The 23,189-nt window shown below is 33.9% G+C and overlaps 2 protein-coding genes and 1 pseudogene across 2 annotated transcripts; 2 read left to right on the top strand and 1 right to left on the bottom strand.

Moving 5' to 3' along the window:
• Positions 1-6: 6 nt before the first annotated feature.
• LOC120265379 (zinc finger CCCH domain-containing protein 3-like) lies at positions 7-1,989 on the top strand. The gene is made up of 5 exons (XM_039273252.1): positions 7-147; positions 221-300; positions 407-485; positions 1,505-1,579; positions 1,729-1,989. Exons 1-5 carry the CDS (start codon positions 15-17, stop codon positions 1,833-1,835), a joined length of 474 nt encoding a protein of 157 aa, XP_039129186.1. The 5' UTR covers positions 7-14; the 3' UTR covers positions 1,836-1,989.
• A 1,062-nt stretch (positions 1,990-3,051) lies between these two features.
• On the top strand, positions 3,052-4,869 carry LOC120265370 (polygalacturonase At1g48100-like). The gene is made up of 6 exons (XM_039273243.1): positions 3,052-3,442; positions 3,539-3,706; positions 3,791-3,835; positions 3,914-4,121; positions 4,188-4,269; positions 4,368-4,869. Exons 1-6 carry the CDS (start codon positions 3,065-3,067, stop codon positions 4,867-4,869), a joined length of 1,383 nt encoding a protein of 460 aa, XP_039129177.1. The 5' UTR covers positions 3,052-3,064.
• Positions 4,870-8,860: 3,991 nt separating this feature from the next.
• LOC120264655 lies at positions 8,861-10,468 on the bottom strand (annotated as a pseudogene).
• Between the last annotated feature and the right edge of the window lie 12,721 nt (positions 10,469-23,189).

The following is a 23,189-nucleotide window of genomic DNA, read 5'->3' on the forward strand; positions in this document are numbered from 1 at the left end:
AGAGAGAGAGAGAGATGCCGCTTGGGAAGTACCACTGTGATTACTGTGACAAGGAGTTCTTGGACACACCGCCGGCGAGGAAGCGGCACTTGCAGGGCACTCAGCACAAGCGCGCCCGTGCCCTCTGGTACGATTCCATCAAAGCTGGTATCGTAGCCTAGTCTCTTCTTTCGCGCATTTCATCAAATACCTTGTGTGATTTGAATTCTCATAATACCAGATCCAGCTGGTGGGTTTGTTTTTTTGTTCAATCCCATGGAAACATTCCTCAGGGTGTTTTGCCATCACTTCGTTCGCACGGTGAAGTCCCTTATTCACACTCTTTTCATCCTCATTCAAACCCTAAAAATTCAATCTTTTTCGGTATTAATTGATAATTTGATGTGTTGTATGCTTGTTCTCGCAGGGAATTTGCAAGTTTGGGGATTCTTGCAAGTACTTTCACCCACAACACAATGTTCTAAACCCAGCTCAGAATGTTGCAGGTGAGAGTTTTTAACCATTATTTTGATTGACATTAAGAGATTTATCATCCTGTTTGTATAGACAAAAAAATGTCTTTTGATATGATATAATCTTGTTGACTTATCTGGATTGATGAGCTTGATGAGTTCATTCCTTTCTTTTGACAAACTCTCTGGTTGTATAATCAATGGTGCTCTCATATTGAAGGCATTGTTTGTTACTTTTTCATCAGTTTGAAACTTGTGTTTCCACTTTCTAGTCTTTTGATTCCATATCATATAAAAGTTTATAGAGATTTGTAGTTGCAATCTTGCCGGCTCCTCTAGATTGATATACGCAATGAGGTCATCATTCCCTTCTCTGAAAAATTATGTGGAACCTTAGTCAACGGTACGATCGCGCATTGAAGAATTGTTCAAACACTTAAATTTTCATATTGAAAAATTCATTGGTATGCTTGCTTATGCAAGGGTCAGAGTTGACCAATATTGTTTCTGATTGCCGATTCATTGTTTGAGTTTGATTTTCATATCGCTTGACTTTCTGCTTTTGAATGTTTTTGTCTTATAAGATTAAACATTGAACTAATAAATTGATATTTTTTTCATGCCTGATTTGTTGCTTTGGTTTTCCTCCTCATTATAAATTATAAAGGAAACAAAAGGAATTTGAGTGGAATTTAATTGGAAACTTTTATGTTATCTTCCTGTTTTTTTCATGCCTGATTTGTTGCTTTGGTTTGCCTTCTGCTCATGATAAATTATAAAGTCATAAAAGGAATTTGAGTGGAATTTAATTGGAAACTCTTATGTTATCTTATTGTGTCTTTCAGCAATTCTATAACTTCTAAATTTCTTATATGATCATAGTTTAGAATTCCTATTTGTTCTGTAGACAACATATATATATATATGATGATGATGATGATGATGATGATGAATGGTAGAATTTGGAGAGCATTACCGACTTTATTTATTTTCTTTTGTGTTGTAATCCTGTTTCTCAGTGATGGTTGCTTACATTTGGTATTGGTTATTAGGGACAAGTATTATGAGGACATTACAGCCACCTGTTTTTCCCAGCAATCAACCGCCAGGAACTAATCTTTCCTCTGGTAAGTTTTCATACATACTCATTTGTTCATCAGAACATTACATTATTGTTTATGACATCGGTTCATTCCAACTGAATTCAATTGCATCGATTATAATTAATTTGTGTAAACCAGATGATATGAAAACCAGTATATGCCATTTTCCGCAGGGAATAGCATTGGAGATGCCGGAATTTCCTGGGGAAACTTGCCGCCTTCTCTGAGACCTCCTCCGGAAGGTGGTTATCCTCCATTGCCTTTCATCGACTGGGGATAACTTCTATTCCAATGACGTCGTTTTATGAGTTAATTCTTCGAAGTGTTTCCCGACAACAATGTAATACAAAGTTATGAGATGAGTATCATGTAATGACATTTACAACATTGAGAATCAAATAAGAGACAAAATCAAAAGTACATACAGAACTTGATTGCAGTGTTGCATAAATGCAGAACTTGAATTGCAGGTTTAATTTACAGCTCAGAAACTTTCAGTTCCCTGTTTCCACTCAACATTTAATAATCCAAAATGGTTAAACTTTCTGCAGCTTTAACAATATGTTATCCATGGTCTTAACTTTGATGTGATCCCACATAAATGCCACTCTTCTAAAGCCACTTTGACTTTGTTATCAGTGTTAGGCCACAAGTCCTCACCATATCTACTTTCTTTACTTTCTTAACCCAATCAAACCTTAAAATTAGTTTCAACTTAAACTAATTAATGAGCTCACTCACAACTCAACCTTCATCAACCTTAATTAGATTAACTAGCAAGATAATGAGAATGATGTTAAGGTACAAGACAGCCTCAAAATCTTAATATAAACCTCCATTACTTCTCATCCATTAGACTAAAAACTAAGGTAATGAAAAATAGTATTAATTACACAAAACACACTCATTCTCTCTCTCTCTTTCTCTACAATAAACAAAGAAGAAGAACCAAACAATAAAGGTTGGTAGTATTCTAACCACACAAACAAACACACAATCCAATATGGACTCCATCCTCTATTTCTTCTTAGTTTGCATTACCACTTACTCTATGAATTTGCACAAACCACTAAACAAGCACCACTAAAACCATCTTTCTCTCTCTCTATAGATTTGGTCCCAAAGAAAGAAGGCATGTCAAAAGAACATGGGGTTGCTACTAGCCTCTAAAAACCTCAAAGCTCTCACCTTTATCATCTATATATCACCATTCACCACCACCACCACCTTATGCACTCTCCACCACCTTCTCAAAAAGCCATTCTCCTCCACCCCAGTGCAACTGGTCGGTTGCCGTCATTTCATTATTAATCCTCCATTCTCATTCTTCAACTCTATATATATACAAAACCTCTCCCCATTCTTCCCAACTTGCCATACTTTTTCCAAACTCTAGCTCTACCTATTCACTTCATACTTGCATATATATATATATATATATATATATATATATAGAGTTTATTGCAGGCTTTTGTATTCAAGGCTGTGATGGAAGAAGTCAGTAAAACAATGCTCACATTCCTCTTCTGCATCTCTACTTTGCTTCCTTGCATTTATTCCAGAACTGGAAACCATCACCACAAACACCAACACCATCAACATAAATCATCATCCATTGCATTGCCTCCATCTCCAGACTCTCACATTCCTGATGATCTCTCTCCTTCTATTTCCCCTGCTCCTTCTCCATTTTCTGATAACATTTTTAATGTGAGATCATTTGGAGCTGTTGGAGATGGTGTAGCAGATGATACTGAAGCCTTTAAGACGGCATGGGTTTCCGCTTGCGAAGCTTCTCCGGCCGTCGTTCTTGTGCCGGCAGGCTTTACTTTTATGATACAATCTATCATCTTCACTGGTCCCTGTCAAAATGGCATTGTGCTTCAGGTAATTAATCAATCAGAGAAGAAAAAATCTTTCTGAATTCATTAGCTAATAATCACATACTGATCAATATATATATATATATATATATAATTAAAGGTTGAAGGAGTGATCATGCCACCGGACGGTCCTGATTCATGGCCGGCGAACATTCACAGAAAGCAATGGCTAGTCTTCTACAAAGCCGACGGACTTATTCTTCACGGAGGTGGACTTATCGATGGCCGCGGCGAAAAATGGTGGAACCTCCCTTGCAAACCTCACAAGGTTTGTCCAATTATATATATATATATATACAACACAAGCTTAAGTTTTAGTACTAATACTTGTTATATGATCACATTGTTTCAGGGAGCAAATGGAACCACATTGCCAGGACCTTGTGATAGTCCTGTGGTAATTAATTCATACCAAATTAAATTAGTTCTCAAAGTTTATATATATATATATATATAATTGAATCTATGATTTCAGGCATTGAGGTTTTTCAGTAGCTCAAACATCACATTGCATGGCATGAAAATCATAAACAGTCCTCAATTCCACGTCCGGTTTGATAACTGTAAGAACATCACTGTGGACTCAGTTTCCATAACTTCTCCTGCTCACAGTCCAAACACTGATGGCATCCACATTGAGAACTCCATCACTGCTTCAATTCACAACTCAATCATCTCAAATGGTAATAACTAAATTCAATTCACACATTAATCACATATATTACAACCCCATCTCTATTCCTTTTCAGGCGATGATTGCGTCTCCATCGGCGCCGGAACCTTCAACGTCGACATTAATAATGTCACATGTGGCCCAAGTCATGGCATAAGGTACATATATATAATTCCATTTTCTGAATGCATTGAAGATATCTACATTGATCTAATTAATGAACTTATGGTTGTTATTTATATATATATATATGCAGTATAGGGAGTTTAGGCAGACAAAACACACATGCATGTGTGAGCAATATAACAGTAAAGAATGCAGTTATTAAAAACTCAGACAATGGAGTGAGAATCAAAACATGGCAAGGAGGGAGTGGAACAGTATCATCAGTGAAGTTCCAATACATTCACATGGACAATGTGAGGAACCCAATCATCATAGACCAGTACTACTGCCTTAGCAAAGAATGCGCAAACCAGACGAAGGCCGTCTCCGTGTCGAACATCGATTATACTAACATTAAAGGAACATACGATGTTCGAAGCCCGGCGGTTCATTTCGGTTGCAGTGATAGTAGGCCTTGCACTAATATTACTGTGAGTGAGATTGAGCTTCTTCCTGCCAATGGTGTTAGCATTGCTGATCCTTTCTGTTGGAATGTTTATGGTGCAATGGATACAATCACTATACCTCCACTTTTTTGTATTTTGGATGGTCTGCCAAGAACTATCATGGATGATGATGCTGAGAAGTGTTAATTAACTTTTAAGATGATGATGATCATCATCATGTATTTACATATCTAAATCAATGTTATATATATGTATAAGAGTTATCTATGATAGTGGAGAAAGCATAGAGGGATTAATGGAGAAGAACAAATGGTTTAATATGATTAGTTAATTAATTATGTATTAAGATGAAGAATTAATGAGTTGATATATATATATATATATATACAGGAGTGAGGGAAAGGTAAAGGAAAAGAAAGGAGAAAGCTAAGTATAAATGGGTGGCTATGAAGTGCTCTCTCTTGCACGCCTACCTAAGAGTCATGCCAAAGTTTCATCCACTTACCTAACTTTCTCTTTCTCTTTTTCTTCCCTTTCTTTTTATCTAATAATAATAATAATAATAATAATAATAATAATAACTAGTATGGATGCCTCTGCGTAAGCTATCTGCTTTTATCTAATAATATAAATCATTTTTTTACACTTAACAAAAAAATTAAAAACACAAACAGCAATATTATTAGATAAATTAAATAAAAACAAATACAAATAATAATAAAAATCATATATAGATGAAAAACAATGAAAATAAAATTAAAATAAAAACAAAATATACAAAATCATATTTATGTCTATATATATAATAATAATAATAATAAAAACCAATTAAAACAAAATTTAAAAACAAAATAATAAGTATAATATAATGTTATATATATATATATATATATATATATATATTAATATCATTTATATGTATTGAGAGGGGGATGGTTTGCCTTGTGTGGGACCTAAAAAACCAATTAGAAGGTATCAAATGTCAGCATGAGAGGAATATGTGTACTGTTAGTTAAGATAAATATATAGTTATATAATAGTGAAGTCTTATGTGTAATTATGTAGGTATTTTTAGATTTATAATAAGATATTCTCTTTGTTGATTGATTTATTTAGTTTTAAAACCAATTATCATTGGTTGAATTGAGGTTACAAGTGACAACCCACAAATAATTTTTTAAATAAACTTTACACCCATACAGTCCATGTATATATATATATATATATATATATATATATATATAACCTTAGTAGTTAAGAACTGTTTTATAAAAATAAAAAATAAAACTATTAGTCACAATAAATACAAGAACTACAACTATAACAAAAAGATAGTTGTTTCAAAATGAAAAATCAAGAGTTTAACTCTTTTCAAATTTAATGGTTGATGGTTTATAACTTACGTTTGTATTTAAAAAAAAAATTATAAAAAAAATACAAAAATACATATTTTGGCAACAAATATATATATATATATATATATATATATATTATTTGGAATGGAACTTGATTTAGCTATATATATACAGCCAGTAGAGACCTTGAGTTTAACCTAGTGATAACCTTGTATGTGGTTTATTATAGGTTTTGAAGTTTTGAGGGAGATGCTTTACCAACTGAATTATTAGTGTTTAGGGTTTAGGCCCTTAGGGTTTTAAAGCTTATCATATATTTCAACTTCTATTGCAACTCAACTACTTGCTACTTGATATGGAATATGTAAGAGGGTAGTGCCATTTCTATATTTAGAGAGTTAAGGATTATACCTTTTCAAAGTTAGCCTTACCTATATTTGGGCCTTTCTAGATGACCTATATATATATATATATATATATTCTTATACATATCTCCTTTGAATAAAATGATTGTTTATATAGTTTTGAGACTCCCTATTTGCATCTCTCACTCACTCTCAAGCATGCAAACGCATTGATGAAAAGTTAAACTACATTACTTCAAAGGTGGTCCTATTTCTTGCATGCTTGCACACATATGAAATTAGCTACAAAAACTTTCTTTCTTTTCTTTAAATAATATTGATCATCGCTAAATGAATATTCACATAATTTGACCAATTTAACACATATTCACAAAATGAAATAAGATAAAATAAAAATCACAACGTAATGTGTTGATCTGTTTTTATAAAAAAATAATTTCGTTATAATAATTACATATATAATTTAAAAAATATATAAGAAGATTAATTTGGGTTCCTATGGAGATTAAAAGGAAAATTAAATGGAGTGCCATTGAAGAGGGAGGCAAGAAGAAAACAAAAAAGGGAGAGAAACACCCTGTGGAGAAAGGCATCAAAAGCTTTAGAGATTCTCAAGAATGTTGGGTTTGTAAAGCTGCACAAAGATATATCACCATGTAACTTTAAGTTGGGAGTAAATAAAATAAATAAATATAATTCTTAGAGGCCAAAAAAAAGTCATGACAAGGGTGGCAATTTAAATATGCTTCCTTTTTATACCCACTCACCAACTTTGCATGTAGTTTTGTTTTGTAGTTTTTATGTACAACTTGATTCTTGTTATTGCTAACTTATTAGTATGCACATTCTAAACGATATTAATTTAGATGTTAGGATCTCCTCTGTTTTAAAAAACAAATAATTATATGAGGGTTAATGTATATATATATATATATATATATATATATATATATATATATGCGAGTGATCCAGGAAAGTCCATGATTAATTTTATCAACCCAGGTGTTAGCTAGATATGCTTCATTTGTGATGTTTTGGTGTGGTTCTACAAAATGAGTTCTATTTTCTTACTTCTCATACATGTACTGTTCTTTTTCCATATGATTTTATTTCCACACATAGTGAATATTTTGTTGTTTTAATATGTATTGTATTCTCATCTCTCATCGTTTCATTAATATATACCGTTTATCCACTTTTTCAATATATACATATAGAAAAAAAAAATCAGAATATGAAAATATATCTCATTTTATAAATATAATAAACAATATTTTAAAGAACACAAATAAAATAATCAATATTCAACAATTCACGTGATTTTTTTTTTCATTTATAAACATAAAATTTTTATCTAAATAGATACTCAAATCATTCACAAAAGATATTTCTACATTATGTATGTATTTTAATTTCCTTCTCTCCTGGCTTCCAATAGATTCGGAGTCTCATCAGCAAGAAAATTCAGAAATTTCCCAGAAGATCAATGGCTCACCACATTTTTTGAGCACCAGATCTGCAGCTTTCAGTGGCGATTTGGTGCACATCACAGATCAGGAGTAGTTCCCCTATTTTGTTGTTGGGCAGGTCTGTATCACCAGATGGTTAACTTCGCTGGTCCAGCTTGTTATTTTTTTCTTTTTGTATTTGTGGTTTTGTTTTTTTCGCTACTCTGTTAGCTGTTTTCCCTCATCTCTGAAGATTTCACCATTTTTATTATATTCTTGTTCGGTGTGTTTTCTGTTTTGTATTCTCCTGTATCTTTTTCTTTCAATAAATTTATGGTTTATCCACTTTTATCAAAAAAAAAAAAAAATTATCATTCATGTGGGTATCACCTTCATACTTGAAAATCATATAAATGTTTTGACATATTAACTTATATATACTTTTATCTTTTAACTCTGAGAAAATATTTCATAGTTTTTCAAAAGATTTTTTTTAAAATATTCAAACTTTTTAATTGGTAGAGGACAACAAGTGTAATAAAATTAGCACAGCGTCATATAATATTTCTAAAAGTTTTTCTCTAAAAAAAAAAAATAAAATAATTCTAAAAGCAAAGGGAATGGTAAAATTTTTGCCAATCTTGGAGGTTAAAAGGTAACATTTCCTTTGGTATAATTAATTATAAGCCATGGCACTCATTTGGGAATTTAAATTGAATATAATTTTTTTTTTTTGAGGTAGGGCGACAAGTGCCAACCCTCAGAGGCGTACGTGGGGCAGGAGTATCGCCACCATGTCCTCATCCTCTGAAAAGCGGGGAGCGCGATTCATGGGAATCGAACTCGCGCCTCCCCAACACGAGGGGACCCGGGGTACCGCTGGACTCCTCACCCGTTGGTTATAATTAATCTTAATTTTTGGAATGTAAATGAACTAAAATTTATGAACAATTTTGTCACTATAGCATGCTGTAGTAATTTAAACATCTTATTATTACTACCTCAAGGCTCAAATCTTCATCATAAATTTGGCTCGATTCATTTGTTCTACCTCTTTGATTGAGACAGCTGCATCCTCAAGGCTCAAATCTTCATCATTGATAGGAACAGCAGGGATATAATCTTCCTTAAACCACTCATCTTCTTTAATTCCTGCTACATTTATACACAAAGCCGGATTTGGATTAATAATTTTTTTTATCATGCTCTGAGCACCAGGTGATAACCATTTTGGTATGTGAGTCTCTCCTCTGAATATCTAAACAATTGAATAAAAACTATACATATTAGTAATTATCCATTACAAAGGCAGAAGCATGATGAAATGATAAAAGAACTCACTTTCTGATAAAGAATAGCGAGATTTCGGTCCTCAAACGGAAGATGTCCGGCAAGCATTACAAATAAGATGACACCACAAGACCAGATATCTGATATATATTGCACCATCATAGCCTCTGTTTGCAAGAACCTCAGCAGTAATGTAATTAGAACTACCGCAAGTTGTATGCAGTAACCCATCATTCTACCAATATACATGCATCACATACAACATATCAGTAACATTTAGAATTACATGAAGAGAAATTACATTAAATTAACTTTTACTTACTCCAAGATGCTGAGGCAAAGCACTGAGACCAAAATCTGATATCTTTATGTTTCTTTTTGCATCAACAAGTATATTTACTGGCTGTGAAATGAACTCTTTATGAGTTTACAACAACGAAAATTATAATATTTTAAGTACTGACCTTAAAATCTATGTGAAAAACTCCTTTGTCATGGCAATACTCACAGCAGTAATTAGATGCTGGAAAAAGCTTCCTTGCTTCCTTTCTCTCTGAGCGTATGTGAAAAAATAAAATAATCAAAATATAGTCTAGTGGTTTTCTACTTTGTTTATATTTGAAAGATTTCGAATTCCAAACTTCTCAAACACAATATGGGAAAAGAAATGTTTATTGCCAGTTTGTCAAAAAAATATATATAAAAAATAAAAAATAATAAATAGAAGAATAACATGCACTGCAGGCATGCGTATGTAATCATATCCCATGTCTGCTGTTAAGATATGTAATACACGTTGGATAAGTGGGCCCCAATATTGGCCAATCATTAGGAACTTAAGGCCCATTTGTCTCTATCGCCCTCTCCATCATCTAAATTGCAATCCAATCCCACGGCTCACAATAATTACTAAAAAAAACTATGTATCTATTTATTTACAGAATTTCCATCTCGTTCCCGCTGAAAAAATCAGAACTTTGGAGATAAGATTGACCTCGTGCAATCGGACGACGTTGGGATGCCGGAGGAGTTTTAGGGTCCCGATCTCACGCTTGATCTGATAATTGAAAATCATTAGAGAATGATAACCTCATCGGAGAAGAAGAAAGGGTATTCCTGGAAGGGAGGTAAAAAAAAAAATTGAAACCTGGTTGTCAATCTTGAAGGAAAGTATGCGGTGACGATCGAGGATCTTGACGGCAAACGGGTGGCCGGTGTCCACGTGGCGAGCGTATTTGCCCCTTCCGAAGTTGCCTTCTCCAAGAGTACGCCCTATATTGTACTTCCCTAGTTGGACTTGCCGCTCGTCCGACCCTTCCCTTACCATTCCACGGCGTTGAGGTGCTTCGCCGGTGAATCGGGTTCAGGTCACCGCGCGCAAGGGGGCCGGGGTTTAGTTTTGGGTATGAAGGGAGAGTGTCAAGGGGGTTTGTGGGTAGAGGGGCCACAGGCGGACTTTTGGCCCGACCTGGCCAAACCTGCCGAGTCATTTGGGTCGGTCAACACACCGGGTTGATCCGGTCAACCGACAGTTTATTATATTTTTTCAAGAAATTTAATTAAAAAGTTAGTTTATTTTACGTGTGTTTCGAACCCATCATTTTTTGCGGCTGTAGAAGAAGTTATATCTATATAGAAGTTATTGATGTAAAATGTATATGTAAAAATATTGTTTTACAAATCAATAGTTTGAATGATTTGTTATTCTATAATCATCTTAATTTAAAACTATAATTCTTTGTTAAATATTTTTCACTCTTTAAAGTTGCTTCTGCTCTTTAGACTTTATTCATCTCCTTATCATTGCCGAGCCTCACACTCACCTTCATAGACTCGTCCAAGCTTCTGAACAAGGACTTATCACATGTCATGTGATTTGAACACCAGCTATCAACCAACCAAACAGAAGTTGGTTCAACTTCAGATGAAGTGATGGCCATTAAGAGATTGTTCTCATCCTTCTCTTTAGTAACCAGGGATGTTCCACCCTCAGGTTGCTTCGCTCTTGCTCTGCAATTTATCTTCACATGGCCGAATCTCGTTCATTGAAAACACTGAACATAGTTTCTGTTTTCATAGCTCCTTCCACGACATTCATAGCTTCTGCCTCTCCCATGAGTGTACATCTGAAATGTCCTCCTCCAGCACTCTAACTGCTCCCTGAGTTGGTACCACCTCAATTCGTGCCTAAGAGCTCACTCTTCACATGAAGAGCTTTTCACTGAGCTTCACCACAGCTCAATTGACCCTCACTTCATGAGCTTGCAGGGACCCTGTCAGCTTATCAAGGGATAGTTTGGAGATGCCCTTAGACTCTTCAATCGCAATGACAATGAAGTCAAACTTTGGTGCCAAACTTCTCAGCACTTTGGACATGACTTGCTCTTCACCTATCTTGTAACCAAGCCCGCGTATTTGATTAACAATTATCACTATCTTTGAGGAGAAGTCTTGCATATATGCTCTCACTGTTATCCATCTGCAGCGTCTTGAAGCTTTGCCTGAGAGCTTGCTTCCTCACGGAGACCACCTTGGAAGATCCTTGATGCTGCTTCCTGATTACCTCCCAAGCTACATGAGCCGAGACAGCTTCTACAATCCTATCCAGTATTGGCTCATCCACAGCTTGTTGGATGAGACACAGGGCTTTAGTATCATGCTTCTTATTATCCCTCTCCTTAGCTTCATCATCAGATTCGGCCCCGCCCTTCTTCATAGGATCCCACAACTCTTAGGAGCCAAACATAGTCTTTATTAGAAAACTCTACCTTCCATAGTCTTGTCCCTTGAACACTGGCACAGAAGGTTGTGAGAGACTCACCGGTGTGCCGTTGGAACCCATTAGCTCTGATACCATATTGTTGGATCAAAGATGAGCTAAAAACCAGGAAAAGCCAAAAGTGTTTGATGAAATGCTTCACTGTAATAGGTTACACAATCAAGGTTTAAGTTAATGGAGAACTTTTCAAAGATTGTGAACCAGACAATCACCGTGCTATCTTTCTATTCATTATATATTCAAAAGTAAAGAGACAAAACACAGCCAGTAAGCAACCCCATTGGCCAAGCTTTTTAACTGCCACACTATTGGCCATACGTAACACTAAGACCCATCCTCATTGGTTGGGTTCAAACAACAAGAGATATTGAGGATTCAATGCTCTCATCCACTACACACAAAACATAGCTACCATCCTTAACTTGATACCCCACAGTACTCCTCCATCTTTAGACGACCTCAAACTCAAGTACTCCACATTTGACATCTCCCAAGAGTTCATCAACTATATCAAATCACACTACTTCAAAGAAACCGGCCAGCACTGCTCAACCTTCGACGTCTTTGTCGCAAAAGCTTGGCAAGCTCGCACAAGAGCTGTTAAGCTCCAAGACAGCAATGAAGTTGACCACATTTGTTTCTTTGCGAACAAATGTGGACAACTATCAACCATGAACCCTGAATATTATTATTTTGATGAGAATTTTTTTTATAAATATGGACCAACCATGAACCCAGAACGATTGAATTAAGAGGAATTCCAACTATCAACCTCTTATTTGGGTGGAAATTAAGTATTAAATGCAGAAAATAAAAATACCCCTCATAAAGGTTTTGTTAAGTTTTTCTTATATAAGTCTACAAACATGATGTATGCATTCTTAGAGAAATTTATTTAACATAAATATAATTAATTTATGACCTAATAAACTAATATTATAACTCGAATTAATAATCAAATTCTAGATGAGTGATGAGGTTCCTGAGCTGCGCTAGTGGTAGCAACGACGGAGCTCATGGCGGAGATCATGGTGGAGTTCTCGGGACTTACTCTAGTTAACCACGGCGACCTTCAACATTTCAGTCAACCCAAGATCATCACGTAAGGACCCTCAGATCACCGGTTCGTGAAGGAGTTACATTATACCCAGAAGCAGTAAGACTTTCACAGGACCCCGTGAACCCTCCTCGTTCGGCAATTGACTCATCGGAATGGAAAACAGTTGGTAGAACTCGGGCAATTCCTGCAGCTCAGGTAGGGAAGAAGATTGCTGATGTTTCCCTGAAGCATCGTCGATCACCGGAGTCTGGAGATACCTGCAAGTGATGCCTTTGTTTCGGTCACAAGGTAGAAGATTGTCATCATCAACTGACTTGTGGCAGATGTGCCGGAGCTGGGCATATTAGCAATCAAGTGTCCATTACGAATTTCGCCTCACAACACCAACGAGAACGAGAGAATGAAAGCTTATTCGAAGAATTACCACTTGGAAGCTAGACCTCTTCTCCACATATCTTCTTCTTCGAGATTCCTCCCAGTTTCTTCAGAACCTCCGTCTTTGCGCGTCTCACTTCCCATTACGGAAGAAATTATAAAATCAAAAGATGATTTAAAAAAGATGGTTGTGATCAAGGTGCTTTCGGGAAATGCAAGCGTTCAGTCGCAAGGTCGTGGAGTGCTGCTCCGATCTTGGCCCATTGGCAGATAACCTCATTGCTCCATCACGTACATTAAAGGTGGAGAAGATGATCCAGTCTCCTAGCTTAATGGAGGTCACGTGCGTTGATGAGCGGAGAAGTTTGAAGGAGCCCGTGACTGGTGCAAGTGTCGAGGAGGGGAACATAATTACTAAGACCGTTGATAGGTCTCGCGATTTGGTTTCGCGATTCAGTGATTCTCAGCAGATGGCCGTTGATAGGCATCGTGAATTGAGTTCAAAAGACAACTCTTGACTCAATGAAGAACATACCGCTATCGCTTGAGTATTGTTAAATCCATTTTCGTTCACTAGAAATGTCACAATGTCCTAAAAGATGATGCATAGTCAAAGGAACACTTGTAATTTTTAATTCTGTTGATCCTAAGAGCTTCAAAACTTAAAGACTGACTAGCTTCAATAAATTCAAGACTGACAATGCATATTGGGTAAAACTATAAGTAACTGCCTCTACAAATAAAGTAACTCTTCTATCCTTAGCCTTTTTTGGATTGGATTTCTATTTTGAAATACTAACTTGACATTTCAATATGGTCAATAAGTATTTTTCAATATCATCAAATCTTAAAAATGACTGACTGGAATATTGAGACAGTCAATCTTTTCAATCTTTTAAAATTTTTATGTTGGGAGCCTGTTGTAAGGTTTCATGTTCGATTTCAATGTCGGAATCATGTGGTGAGTGTTCATGTTCGGTTTCAGTGTTGGAATCATGTGGCGAGTGTTCATGTTCGATTTTAGTGTTGGGAGCCTGTGGCAAGGGTGAAAGTTTGATTTCAGTGTTGGCTACACGTATAGCTGCAGCTTTGAACCTTTCTATTACCTACATGATTACCACAAGAAAGCACTCTAAAGTTGAGTTTAAGAGACAAAAGAAATGAGAAAATGCACTCACAAAACTCATTGCATTAATGAAGAACATACCGCTATCACTTGAGTATTGTTAAATCCATTTTCGTTCACTAGAAATGTCACAATGTCCTAAAAGATGATGCATAGTCAAAGGAACACTTGTAATTTTTAATTCTGTTGATTCTAAGAGCTTCAAAACTTAAAGACTGACTAGCTTCAATAAATTCAAGACTGACAATGCATATTGGGTAAAACTATAAGTAACTGCCTCTACAAATAAAGTAACTCTTTTATCCTTAGCTTTTTTGGATGAGATTTCTATTTCGAAATACTAACTTGACATTTCAATATGGTCAATAAGTATTTTTCAATATCATCAAATCTTAAAAATGACTGACTGGAATATTGAGACAGTCAATCTTTTCAATCTTTTAAAATTTTTATGTTGGGAGCCTGTTGTAAGGTTTCATGTTCGATTTCATTGTCGGAATCATGTGGCGAGTGTTCATGTTCGGTTTCAGTGTTGGAATTATGTGGCGAGTGTTCATATTCAATTTCAGTGTTGGGAGCCTGTGGCAAGGATGCAGGTTTGATTTCAGTGTTGCCTACACGTATAGCTACAGCTTTGAACCTTTCTATTACCTACATGATTACCACAAGAAAGCACTCTAAAGTTGAGTTTAAGAGACAAAAGAAATGAGAAAATGCACTCACAAAATTCATTGCATATATGTTTCTGGCTTCTTGATAAGGCCAGTCCACAGCCAGTCCACAAGTATTGGGTATCTGTTTTGGATAATCCATATGATAGCTTAATAGATGAAAAATTAATTTGAAATTTGTTAACTTGAAAGTGAAATATAACTATGTTATTGGAAGATTTGGTGGCACATAATTTCACAAATTAGTGTTGAGTTACCTTTCTTTATTTATTTTCTCTAGCATACTCTCTATTGAGCCATACTAGTGAATGAATGTCAAAGCCGTTTGTTCATCAATGCCTGTTTCAAAGGATGCAACAATAAGAAGGTAAGACAAAATACACCACAAGATATATAATGTCCATGAATAAACCCATTTGCATCCTGAATAATATTGTGGAACTTCTAATGAAACAAAGTGCTAGTTATATATAAGAAGAAAGATCTTTTTCCATTTTTAGTATTAGATGAAGAACTACACTGGTTTTTATAGACATACTGCATCGTAGAAAAGGAAACAACTTTATAACTGTATGAGTAATAAAAAAAGAATAACAAATCCCAAAATGTATGGGTTTCTATTTGTCTATCCTGAAAATCTGGTAGTAGATTTTCTTGATTTCATCAATGATTCTCTACACTCCTGTTAAGCTGGCTGAAAGATGTCATCCATGGCCAGCTTGCTCACCAATCTATCAAACTATTTTTCAAGTAAGCCTTTAGCAAGTATGCCTACCACCAGTTTGAATGCAACGATGTCTCGCATAATAATTAGTTCATTTTCCAATTTCTCCTTAAGAAGGTGTTTGTCAACTTCAAAATGTTTAGTTCTATCATGAAGTATAGAATTGTTTGCAATACCAATAGTAGCTTTATTGTCACAAAATAAACATTCATAGCTAAGGGTTGCAACATTTAGTTCTCCAAGTAATTGTCCCATCCACAAAGCTTCACAAATACCGTGTGCAATTGATCTAAACTGTACTTCAGCACTACTTCTTGCCACAACACTTTGCTTTTACAAGGCCAAATCACAATATTCCTGCCAACAAAACTACAATATCCTAAAGTTGATCTTCTATTTTGGTAAACATATCAACTTGGAGATGCCCTCTATTTTGGTACAAGTTTCAATTTCACGGAATCCTATTTGGGTACCTTAGAATTCTATTAAGCAAAATGTCTTTGGTTAGGTAAGAGCATGAATTGACTTGCCATGCTTATTGCAAATGCAACATCAAAGTCTCCCAACTAAGTATTGGCATCTTTCCTTATCAGTTACGTCTTCCAAGTTTCCATGTTGGATTTTAGATTAGCCTCTATAGGAGTTTCAGCTGGTTTGCAACCAAGAAAATCAGTTTCATGTAATAAATCAAGTATATGCTTTCTTTGAGAAACAAAAATTCCTTTCTTGGATCTAGCAAACTCTATTCCAAGAAAGCATTCTTAATCTCAAATTCACAAGATAAGGCCTTCTTCAATCTTTCAAGCTTAAAGAAATCATCTCCAGTCAGCAGAATGCATGGAGGCTTGATCCTGATATTACAAATGTCAATAACTTTCTGAACACAATGAGTAATCCTCAAATTCACCTTACTCCCAGAAATTGGGCAGGGACAACTACCCGCCTATCAACTCATGGAGCTAGCTTGTATGAACTTACACTATTTCATCAGGGTAGGGAACTTCCCAAATGGATCATGAAGAGTTTATATATTAGCGAACGGATTATCTATGTAGTTTCAATTTTGCCGGCCTTTTTTGTTGTTGTGTTTGTTTTAGATGTCTTCATTTTTTTGTTGTTGTTATCTTTGTATTTCTTAAGCCTTTCAATAATTAGCTTCTAAGCTCTTTTAATAAAAAAATAATAATAATGATATCATCCATAATATTGTATGATCAGCTTGACTTCGAACATATCCTTGTATGATAAGCTATTTTCCAAGTTTCCAAATTTGTCAACCCGACCCTAGGAGATTGTTTAAAGCAATAAACTACTTTTAATCTTCAAAAAAAATTTCTCCAAATTTCTCTTCAAAGACAGGTGGTAGGTCCATGAACACCTCATTTCTAGGTTATCATTTAAGAGGATGTTCATTACATCTAGCTGATGCAAGGAACAATTAAAATAAATTGCAAGAGAAAGTAAAATATGAATAGAATTCATTTTTGCAACAAATGCAAAAGTTTCTTCGTATACTTATGTGTGAAATCTTTAGCAACCATCCTCGCCTTAAATCTCTCAATGCTCCTATAAGGTTTAAATTTGACTATGAATACCCACTTAACAGTTTCCTATATTTTGTTTTTAAGTGAGCACATTTTTTAAACCATTGTTGTTTTGCACTTTGAATGTCCTAGTGCTTCCTTTATAGTTCATAGTATAAACAGACAAGAAACATTTATTGTGAAGGCTTTATATTTTTCAGAGTTTTTGTCAGGAAATATGTTTGGTTATAAGATACATGGTATTCCCAACTCCTTGGGAGTAGAATTGTAATAAAAACATCAAGATCTGAAACATTTAGCAGGGCAGAATTCATAAGAGTAAAATTTATAGGAAGATTTAAGTGAAAATCTCGTAACATTTTAACTTGGGATTAGGTCTAATTCACTGATAAATCATGCATCTTGTTGAATATTTTTACTTGAATATTATCCTTTTGGTTCTGGTTGTTGTCTTTTGATTTTTCTTATGCAGATTGTTGGAATTCGGCATTAATTTTCTACTTACTTGAAGCATTCTAGAAAAAATAATATGAAATGATAAAAGATTATAAAGCAAAAATACATGAAACAACATGATCCGCCATTATCAACTACCATGAGCATGCAGTTTAATGTAGGATCAAAAAACAAAAAGCTCCATGACCAACTTGTGGTACATACCACACATGCAGCTCTTGGCCACCAGAGAAAACCCAAACTTATTTCATTCTATATAAGGTAATGGAGAGGTTTTAGGGAGGTATCTTTAGTTGCAGTGGTCAATTTTAATGGTTTAAAAGCATCTAGAGGCCAAAGTACACATCAAAAGACAGAGAAGATTAAATATTTAAAAAAGATTTATCAATTTACAAACATGGAACTCATTGATCAAACAGAGCTTTTCTTTATTTCTTTTATTTTTTGAGTGTTAAGGATCAAGGATCAATCCCTTGATAAACAAAGATTTTTCTATTGGCTTCTCTTGATTTTAATGTTTAATTTTGTTTCATTTAATCCTTGGATATTTAATGCTTATAAATGTGATGGATCCTACGTTTGCATAACCTTAAATATCAAAAGCAAGACTAAAAGGCGAAATGTGGTGTTAGAACCCCATGATTACGCTTGAAACCCTAGATTAGGATTTGATCACTAATTATCACGAAATTGGAAAAATCTAATTAGATTCAATTACCAGAAAAAGCAGGAGCTAATCTAAGTTAGATACCTCGCAATATTACGAAAAGAAATAAAGAATACTTCAAGATAAACCACCTTAAAACTATTAAGCATAATAGAGAGGATGCTAGTATATGATCTTTTGTTTCCATCTCTAGCTATAGTTTATTAGCTTTTTTTTCATTATCCTTATTTATTATTGTATTTATTTAAATAACTTTAGTTGCAAGGAATTAGTAATCGACAACATAGTCCTTGTAAAAAAGATATCTTATTTACTACTTGATGGCATGTTGAATGGTGCTCAAATATGTGTGTCTCTCCATTATATTTATGCGTATGAAGCATGTATTGCTAAAGGAAGTGCGCTTATTTGATATTTAAATTTGGTAAAAGATTTCATCAATGATTCCCTACACAAAGTAAAGCATAATACATATTCATAAGGCAAACATGTCTCGAGAAAAGAAATTAGTAAGGGTAAAAATCATCATGTTCATATCTTAAATCAAAATTTGAGTTAATGCAAAGAAAAATATAGCACTACCAAAACAAAGAACCAAAAAATTAACTAATTAATTAAAAAACCTGCCAACATACCTTCAATGATGTCACAGTAGTCACATCCACAGAGAATGGCCAAATCAATGAATTGATTCAAGGTGAGGCCTAGCTCCTCCAACACCTAAAAGCAAAGAAGAAACAAACAATCACTATGCCTAAAAGATAATTACAAGTAGTTAGAAGCGAGTGGCGGAACTAGAAAAGAAAAATAAAGGGTGTCGACTTGAAAAAATTAAAACTATGTTTAATAAATAGATAATTGACTGTAAGCCCTACAGTAATATATGCATGATCACCATTAGACAAGAGCTACCTTCAGAATTACATATTCTCTCCTTGTGTTTCACTTGAGTTTGGACCCATTAACTTGTGAAGAAGCTTGGGAGCACCAAATGCTAGTGCATCCATATTTTCTGATGCGACACCGTAGGCCTTTTCAACCTTGCATAAGAATGCACATTCTGCTTGAGCTTCACTGAGGGCTTACATATTAAAAAGAAACATTCAGAAAAATTATCGATGGGATAATAACCGCCAAAGATAAGAACTGAAGAAGGAGAATAATGAAGTAATGGATAGTATGAAGAAGCAAGAAGGGAAGCTGATCGGGGATCGTTGATCAGGGGATTGCTGACGGGGAAGTTGGGATTTAAGAAGAAGATGTTCTACTTTTACAAAATTTAGGTAAACTTGATAAATATCTTATCTTATTTTATTTTATCTAATCTTAATTTTAATATAACATAAACTGAAAAAATCTAATTAGATTCAATTACCAGAAAAAGGAGGAGCTAATCTAAGTTAGATACCTCGCAATATTATGAAAAGAAATAAAGAATACTTCAAGATAAACCACCTTAAAACTATTAAGCATAATAGAGAGGATGCTAGTATATGATCTTTTGTTTCCATCTCTAGCTATAGTTTATTAGCTTTTTTTCATTATCCTTATTTATTATTGTATTTATTTAAATAACTTTAGTTGCAAGGAATTAGTAATCGACAACATAGTCCTTGTAAAAAAGATATCTTATTTACTACTTGATTTATATTTATGCGTATGAAGCATGTATTGCTAAAGGAAGTGTGCTTATTTGATATTTAAGTTTGGTAAAAGATTTCATCAATGATTCCCTACACAAAGTAAAGCATAATACATATTCATAAGGCAAACATGTCTGAGAAAGAAATTAGTAAGGGTAAAATCATCATGTTCATATCTTAAATCAAAATTTGAGTTAATGCAAAGAAAAATATAGCACTACCAAAACAAAGAACCAAAAAATTAACTAATTAATTAAAAAACCTGCCAACATACCTTCAATGATGTCACAGTAGTCACATCCACAGAGAATGGCCAAATCAATGAATTGATTCAGGGTGAGGCCTAGCTCCTCCAACACCTAAAAGCAAAGAAGAAACAAACAATCACTATGCCTAAAGATAATTACAAGTAGTTAGAAGCAGTGGCAGAACTAGAAAGAAAATAAAGGGGTGCTGACTTGAAAAAATTAAAACTATGTTTAATAAATAGATAATTGACTGTAAGCCCTACAGTAATATATGCATGATCACCATTAGACAAGAGCTACCTTCAGAATTACATATTCTCTCCTTGTGTTTCACTTGAGTTTGGACCCATTAACTTGTGAAGAAGCTTGGGAGCACCAAATGCCAGTGCATCCATATTTTCTGATGCGACACCGTAGGCCTTTTCAACCTTGCATAAGAATGCACATTCTGCTTGAGCTTCACTGAGGGCTTACATATTAAAAAAAGAAACATTCGGAAAAAAATTGTCGATGGGATAATAACCGCCAAAGATAAGAATCAAGAAGGAGAATAATGAAGTAATGGATAGTATGAAGAATCAAGAAGGGAACTACTGACTGGGGATCATTGACGGGATTCGACGGGATTCTTGACGGGGAAGTTGGGATTTAAGAAGAAGATGTTCTACTTTTTACAAAAATTTAGGTAAACTTGATAAATATCTTATCTTATTTTTATTTTTATCTAATCTTAATTTTTAATATAACATATTTATCTATAATAGAAAAATTAAAAAAACTTTTGATTAAAATTTTTAAAACAATTTTTCATATATTTATCTTCGAGCAGAGCAACACTATTTTACTAAAAATCTAAAACATTATTAATAAATCCCAAAAAAATTTGAAAACCAAATATTTGGACATTATAATATTATATCAATATTAATTTTTTAATAAATAAAATTAATCATATGAGTTATTTTTAATAAATATTATATTTATATATATATACAATTTACAAGTCAGGGATTCCCGCCCTCGCGGGGATTCTCCACGGCGAGCACTGCGCGGAGCGGGTCGGGGAATCCCCGCGGGGAGCAGGGCGGGGAATACACTCCCCGTCCCTGCCCCGTGAGCCGGGGAAAGGTTTTTCCCAGTTCCCCGCCCCCGCGGGGAACATGGATTTTCCACCCCACTTGCATTCCTAATTCTAGCCGGTCTTTAGATGTTAGCATCTCCTCTATTTTTTTAAAAGAATAATTATATGATGGTTAATGAAAGCATTGTTAAAGCACACTATATATATATATATATATATATAGGAACCAAGACATAGTCTAATGGTTTCTTATCTTGTTTGTGTTTGAGAGGTCTTGAGTTTGAAACTTTTCAAGCACAATGCAAAAAATAAAAAATAAAAAGATGCTTGTCGCCAATTTGTCAATATATATATATATATATAAACTAAGAAAATCACCAAAATATAAATGTGTATATATATATATATATATTTATTTGCGAGTGATCTAGACAAGTCCGCGATTAGCCCTATTAATGCAAGTGTCAGCTAGATATGTTTCATTTGTGATGCTTTGGTGTAGTTTTAAAAAATAAGTTTTCTTTCCTTACTTCTCGGACACGCACTGCTCTTTATATATATATATATATATATATATATATATATATATATATATATATATATATATGATTTTATTTCCACGTATAGTGAATATTTTGTTGTTTTAATTTGTAGTGTATTCCCATAACTTATGTAACTTTTGTAACTTTTTTATTGTTTTATTAATATATGCAGTTTATCCACTATTTCATTTTACACATGTAGAAAAAAAAATCAAAATATGAAAAAATATCTCATTCTATAAATATAATAAATAATATTTTAAAGAACACAAATAAAATAGTCAATATTTTTCTTTCATTTATAAACATAAAGTTTTTATCCAAATAGATACTCAAATAATTCATAAAAGATATGTCTACATGATTACATTATGTATGCATTTTTATTTTATAAATATTTTCTTATGAATTATCATTCATGTGGTATCAATCTTCATACTCGAAAATCATATAAATGTTTTGACATATTAACTTAATATTTTTTTATCTTTTAAATCCAAGAAAATATTTCATAATTTTTCAATATATTTTTTTAAATATTCAAACTTTTTAATTGGTAGAGGACACCAAGTGAAATAAAATCAGCAGAGGGTCATATAATATTTCTAAAAGTTAAGGGAATGGTAAAATATTTGCCACAGTAAAATTTTCTTTAGTATAGTTAATCATAAGCCATCATACTTTTTTGGTAATTAAATTGAATATAATTAATCTCAATTCTTGGGATGTAAATGAACTAATGCATTGGTAAATAGCTTGGAGAATGGAGACTCAACTAGTCAAAGGATTCAATTTGGTTTGTTTATTAAGCTAAACAAGAAATTCTCAAATCCAATTTTTGAGCTTAATTTATTTATTAACCTAAAGGAGTGTTTTTTTTTTTTAACTTGACTCATTAAAACCCATGAACAACTTTGTCACTATAGCATATTTTACTAATTTAAACATTTTATTATTACTACAATAGCTGTGTTGCAGTAATTAAATTACTGTGATTTTTCTGAATTAAGCTCAAATTCTACATCTTCGTACCAAGTTTAAAATTTAATTTTAACAAATAAAGCTCGAAATAGATTCAACTGAAGGTTTGGTTTTGGTTCAGTTCGGTTCGGTTCAGTTCGGTTTTGGTTCG

This window comes from Dioscorea cayenensis, chromosome 7 (assembly GCF_009730915.1).
Source record: "Dioscorea cayenensis subsp. rotundata cultivar TDr96_F1 chromosome 7, TDr96_F1_v2_PseudoChromosome.rev07_lg8_w22 25.fasta, whole genome shotgun sequence".
Taxonomy (NCBI): domain Eukaryota; kingdom Viridiplantae; phylum Streptophyta; class Magnoliopsida; order Dioscoreales; family Dioscoreaceae; genus Dioscorea; species Dioscorea cayenensis.

What these genes read in the sequence shown, in the direction of transcription:
- LOC120265379 (XM_039273252.1), top strand. Translation starts at nt 15, where the DNA reads ATGCCGCTTGGGAAGTACCACTGTGATTACTGTGACAAGGAGTTCTTG. An exon ending in GCCATCACTTCGTTCGCACG is followed by an intron (nt 301 to 406) that starts GTGAAGTCCCTT and finishes TTGTTCTCGCAG; the next exon opens with GGAATTTGCAAGTTTGGGGA. An exon ending in AGGAACTAATCTTTCCTCTG is followed by an intron (nt 1,580 to 1,728) that starts GTAAGTTTTCAT and finishes CATTTTCCGCAG; the next exon opens with GGAATAGCATTGGAGATGCC.
- LOC120265370 (XM_039273243.1), top strand. Translation starts at nt 3,065, where the DNA reads ATGCTCACATTCCTCTTCTGCATCTCTACTTTGCTTCCTTGCATTTAT. An exon ending in TCCCTTGCAAACCTCACAAG is followed by an intron (nt 3,707 to 3,790) that starts GTTTGTCCAATT and finishes ACATTGTTTCAG; the next exon opens with GGAGCAAATGGAACCACATT. An exon ending in GGCCCAAGTCATGGCATAAG is followed by an intron (nt 4,270 to 4,367) that starts GTACATATATAT and finishes ATATATATGCAG; the next exon opens with TATAGGGAGTTTAGGCAGAC.